Here is a 6,182-nt window from a genome sequence, read left to right as displayed (position 1 = left end):
CGTAGTTTAAATCAAAATAACGGATTTGTTTAGTGTACAGTTTACTTCATTAATATGTAAAAATATATACAACAAAACTTATTTGAATTGTGATTCAAATTCGACTCTACAAATGGAAAAATACACATAGAAATCGCGGCTTCGTATGTCGAAATTTCAGCAGTCAAATCATATGTATCTAAGTTCTTGTTAAGTTGAAAATCTCGTTAGCATTTCCCTTGACATTCGAGTTATAGAGATTCCATTGTATTACTAAATTTATTTAAAATGCAAAATTAATCTACTATTTCGAGACGACAAACATGAGTGAAAAATTGTAACTGCCTTTGACTTTGAATAAAATTCTTGCTTAATAAGTAAGAAAATATATTTTGGAATGTCGTAAATAAGGATGATAAAGTAGCATTTAGGTCGTAACTCAGTCTTTGTGTTTCTCACGATACCATAAATATGTCTATTGTGAAAAAGGCACTAAATAGAACCAAAAAACTAAAAGAAATGGCCACAAAAAATTTCACCAATATTGACTTAGACAAACCCTTCATCCATCCACGCAGGTTTGCGTACTATAAAGACTTTTTATTGCCATAAAACACTTCTTATAACATAAATAATATAAATGCATTTGAATGCTGTGAAAACTCCGCTCTTGGCATTCATGGTCATGCAACATTAAAGCAATAAAGTAAAAAATGATTATGTTATTTAGAAAAGTCCTTCCAGTCACGAGAATCAGGCCTCTTTACTGACATAACTATATCTGATGAGAATCAAGCAATAACTTTTATATACCTGTTTTGTTAAATAATTATTATATATATAAAAAAAATTAATGGAATTCTTAATTTGAATATTTTTTGCGAATTTATTTATCTATGGCGTACAACTTTTAAAATACATACGTGTTCACACATTTTACATAGAAATCTCATCATCTGTCTAGTAATATAATCAACGGTATTATTTTTATAGGAACGTTCATGTGATATATAAAACTAAAACATACTTTCAGTTAAAAAAAAGAATTCAATCAAATCACACTTATATACATAAATGAATGAAATCCCAAGAGGGAGGCTTCGCCTTCCAATTTAAAAAAAAATTCAAAAGTACGAATTTATCGTTAAAATTGAAGATCTATGTAAAATCTATGTTCTAAGTAAATAAAACATTTATATGTTTAATTTTAATGCGCTCTGTCGCCGTATAGTTCCTAATACTTTTCCATATTCGCGTTCGCATTTACCTCTAAAATTAAGTAAATCCTCGAATACTCATAATTAATTGGTTAGCTTGCTTTACCTAGACTTTTTAACACCTGAATCTACCAAAGTATTGTTAAGACTGCTGGCACGAGTTCACTTGCTTCTAAATAACACCGAGATATTTGACAAGATTTTAAAAACTATTTCAGCGTAATATTCACTAAAATACAAATTCAATTATTATTATCATAAACGCGCCAAAATGTTTTTTCTGGCCAAGATGGCGTCGCATGACTCACTTGTAAACACATGAGGAATTATTGATATTTTTACTCATATAAATACGTATTATGAATCTATAAAAAAACCAGCAAATAAAACTCCATGATAGTATTAATATTAAACAAGATATTATTAACATGCATACGTCATTGTCGATTCGACTAATCTGTTCTGTGTCGCGTAACTGACATATAAAAATCTATATTTTAACTGTGTTTTTTTTAGATAAATTATTATTATACCAGTGCTTTTACTCTTTAACGCCTTTTAAAGTCATGTTTTAGATAGATTACTCTTAACAATACTTTATTTTTCACTGTCATCTGTCAAATAAGCTTTTCGATAGAGTATTGAATTTTATAGAACTACTAAGAAGCGTCTATAATGGTCCTATAGTAGTAGCTTTTTAGTAAGTTCAGAGTGCAGGTGTTAATAATTCCATACAATTAGAATATTCGAGAATAAACTCCACAAGTTAAAAAATAAACCAAATTTAACTAGACACCATTGTTGCCATAATTGCGGCCAAATAGTTATCTATTGTCGAATGGACATTATATAAAATATGTGACAAAAATCCTTTACCAAAGGTTTATGAATAAGACGAGATTTTGACATTGATTACAGAATGTACTGAGATTTAAAACATACTGGTAGGTAAGATTTATTTCCTTTAAACGACAACAATAGCTAAACTAAGCAATTTTTAATGAAAACATTCTGATAAAATAAGGTTAAAATAAATCAATTAACATAAAAATCGTCTCGGAACTTATTTGTTGACATAAAAATACGATATAATGTTGCAATTTTCTAATCATTTCATAATTAACAGGGACATATACATATGTAAAAGCTCAATTCATTCTGTAACAGCCGCACTACGGCTTTTTTCTGCGATATTATTTTATACTAATTTCAATATAAGTATTAGTCTAGCATTTAGTTTAAATCGCGGAAAAAACTCGAGTGCGGCGTTAACTTAAATCAGAACGCCGTTAATACCCGCAAATTAACGTACGTACTCGTACGTTATGTGGGCCCGTTGGCTAATAGTTTGTCAAGCCCCGCCCCTTCGGCTGATTAGACGGCGCTACGCGGTTTCTCTTTAGGTACATTCATCGCTGGTAGATTAAGTATGAACACTTCCTTCTTGAATAATTGGCCTACATTTCTTCCGATCAGCTAGAAAAAAAAGCGGGTGACATTGATATAGTGGCAATGAAAGCCAGTAACTATTTAATGGAGGCCGCCCATTCTTTCCGTATCTACCTCAAGAATCACTGCGCAGTCCGAAAGCCTAAAAAAGGCGAAGCGCCCAAACCGGAGCGGAAGCCGAATAAGGCGGTGATATGGGTCGCTAAGGAGTACCCGAAGTGGCAACATATGATTTTGAGTACTCTCAAGGAGTTAAATGGGGTAACTATACTGTTATAACGTAATTAGTTTCGCTTGATTTATTTATTGTGTCCTCAAACATTGTGCAAAGCAATTTAAGATTAGCGTGCGATTATCCCTTTGTCTATGTGCGCATTTAACACTCGCTCGTACGGTTTACTGTATGTACGTTACATTGTGAAAACCGGCCGAAGTCTGATCGACTATCTGTCTATTAGAAAAAACATACGGTCACGAAAGAGATAGAAATCTGTGGCTAAGACCTCAAAGTTTATACTGCCATTGGCATTGTCAAACATTGTAAAGAATTAACAAAAATGAGATTAAAAAAAACATGTCAAACTTTATATACACACAAAAATTAGTTGGGAATTAATTTATTCAAATTACAATTAAAAGGAAATATAAAAATATATCCAGTTAAAGTGAGTTGACGAAAGCTTGACGGGAAGTTATAAAACACATTAACGTCTTCGTCTAAGTTTTTTAATGGCAATAATAACGAAAAGTTATATTTGTGAAAATTATTTAAATAGTAACTTATTAGTTCTAACCTCGTAACGCTTATTGGTATAAAAAATTATATAAAAACTGTTTATTTTATACCATACTTATATATATATATATTCAACATCAAATCATTATGATTGCAGCCTTCAGGTCTCCCCGATAACAAAGTATTATCAACAAAACTTTCTGCTATAAACGATCTTAAAAAATATATGAAAAGAGTGATGCCATTCGTTCAAGCCACAAGAGATAATCTACAAAAGATTGGTCCCGAAGCACTCTCTGTTGCCTTGCCCTTTGATGAGGCCCAACTGCTTGAAGATAACAAACAATATCTGCTGAATACTTTGGATGTAAGTATTTGTAGGCTTAATATTTACCGCTTCGTATAAATTATTTATATTATCAGTAGAAAATATAATATGTTTATATGAAAAGATGTCAAGATGGGCTAGCTTAAATAATCTACAATTACATTGTATTTATATTATTTAAGCATGTAAATTAATAAAAGTAACGATGCGATATTAATGTTCATATTACTTCGAGTATTTATTATGAAGTTAATTTTTTATAGCTTAGTCTGTTTCGAAGGACCAAAATAATTCTTTGACAATTTAAATAATCATTTAACGCATTAGTAACATTTTTAAAGTTTTGAATATTTCTTAATGCATACAGTTATACACCGGACTTAAACGATAGGCTGCTATGTCGGGGTTCCATTTTGAATTTTTAGTATGTTTGTAATCGGGACCTAAAGAAAACAAGAATTAAGAAGAAAATTGTTTTTATTTTATTTGAACCACATAATTAGGACAAACATGATATAAATTGACATACATACGTTAAAATATAAAAACAATTTACATTACTATGAATAAAGTAAAATGCCGCCTGAAGACCTATTTTCTTTGCTTTTATAACAGTTAAGACTGTTGTTGATTCCGGTAGGTCTTTGCCAAATCACAGAATTTTTATTTTCGATTAAAAGTCTTTGATAATATTTAGTTAAAACTCGTGTTCTCTTGTTAGGTGAAAATTACAAATTTCTAGTAATTATAACATAATTAAAGATAAATCAATAATATTCACTGCGTACGTAAAACAATTCTACCCAAAACACGTTTGAACTTGTCGTTAACCAAAACGGACAGTAGAATGGGTAAACGAAAAACCTGTACTTTATTGTATACAGATAGTCTAAAAAAAAACAATTTATTACAAAACTTTTTATCTGTCATCGGAGATTTGTTTAAATAATTGGATTATTGTATAATTTTCTGAATCAACAGCTTGACGCAATCGAAGTCAAACATACATACAGTCCTGATACTCCAGAAAAAACGATAGAAGACTGTGCGCCTGGTAGTCCACATGTCAACTTTATTGCGGTACCTGGACTTACAGTGACCTTCACCAACCCCACACCGATGAGTGGATTGTTTACCATTTCTGTGACCCTGGTAGATGGGGATACGGTTGAGAAGATTAAAGCCAAGATAGCTAAAGAGATTAAGGCTATTAAAGGTTAGTAAAAAAAATTGGTTAAAATAAATCCAAAGTTATAGTCACCAGTAATACTCATTTTCAGTGGATTAGTGTTTTAACTGTTCTAGGAAATATTCTCTAAGGATTCACTTGGATTGACAGAGTGTTTGTGGCTTAAAAGCAAATGGGAGAATTTCTGTGTTTGTTTGTATTATAATAATATAATATTTGTGTGTAAATAAATAATGCAAGTAAAATTTGATAAAGTTAGTTCTATTGAAATATTAACGCAATTTTTTACACAACTCGACGTTTCTTCACAGCAGTCGTGGTCAGCGACTGCTACATGAACTTGTCAAATAAATTTGATATAAAGGTTATATATAGGCCATCTATTGCTGGGAAGTATAAAGCAGTCAGCTGTAATTTTTTAATTGTCTCACTATGTATTGTGTGTTAATTATTATGTATACGTTAGTTTACTGTCAAATTATTTGATTACGATAGTAAGAAATAACTATTAGTATGTAAATTTAAAATACAATTTATTTTAAACACACAAATACAGTATTTACAATATTTTTAACATGCATAGTATTAATATTAATAATTCAAAATGAATAAATAGAAAATTAAAACAAATTTGGTCCCTGTGGCAGCATTTCCTCGCTGTAGTGTGTGTGGTATATCTACCAGGCGCAAGCTTAAATCTTTAATTTAGTTAAATAACTATTATATCTATATAGTTAAATTGAAAACCCTGAAAATATTTTTTATTAACTTTCAGACATAAATGCTCTAAAGCTGTGGCGATATCTTGATCCGGCGTTAGGTCCTCGCAAGATTCCAGTAGCAGGCGATCACGTGACAAAATGCGCGGAACTCGTCAATGGCGATGGTATACGCGTACACGTGGAAGCGTCGCGTATAGAACTCGTTCAGAACGGAACGAATATTGACGTCGGCTTACAGTTTGTGTATACTTATGATAAGTGATTGTTTTCAGAAATATATTTATTTATTTTTATAATAAGTGTTTTATTTTGTTAGTCCTTTATTTGTTTAGAGATTTTAATGCTTCGAAAAGTGGTAAGAAACGTAAGAAAAGTTTCTAAAACTCTTTGAACAATTTTATTAAAAAAATAATCTTTGTTTTTACGGTCAAGTTTAGAAATTTATTGGTTAGTTTATTTGTTGTGAGCACTGAATACAGTTGTGAATTTCCAACATGCCTTTAGGCACATCAATGTGTAAGTAAGCATTTTGCGAATGTATATGCATCTGCATAAAGTATTT

At 30.8% G+C, this 6,182-nt stretch overlaps 1 protein-coding gene across 1 annotated transcript; it reads left to right on the top strand.

Moving 5' to 3' along the window:
• Positions 1-1,856: 1,856 nt before the first annotated feature.
• LOC123712167 (leucine--tRNA ligase, cytoplasmic-like) lies at positions 1,857-5,913 on the top strand. Its single transcript, XM_045665150.1, has 5 exons — positions 1,857-1,874; positions 2,673-2,906; positions 3,539-3,748; positions 4,691-4,925; positions 5,674-5,913. Exons 1-5 carry the CDS (start codon positions 1,872-1,874, stop codon positions 5,880-5,882), a joined length of 891 nt encoding a protein of 296 aa, XP_045521106.1. The 5' UTR covers positions 1,857-1,871; the 3' UTR covers positions 5,883-5,913.
• The last annotated feature ends 269 nt before the right edge of the window (positions 5,914-6,182 follow it).

Source organism: Pieris brassicae, chromosome 7 (genome assembly GCF_905147105.1).
Source record: "Pieris brassicae chromosome 7, ilPieBrab1.1, whole genome shotgun sequence".
Lineage (NCBI taxonomy): Eukaryota > Metazoa > Arthropoda > Insecta > Lepidoptera > Pieridae > Pieris > Pieris brassicae.
Note: the sequence above shows the minus strand (reverse complement) of the source record. Positions and strands in the feature narration are given on the sequence as shown.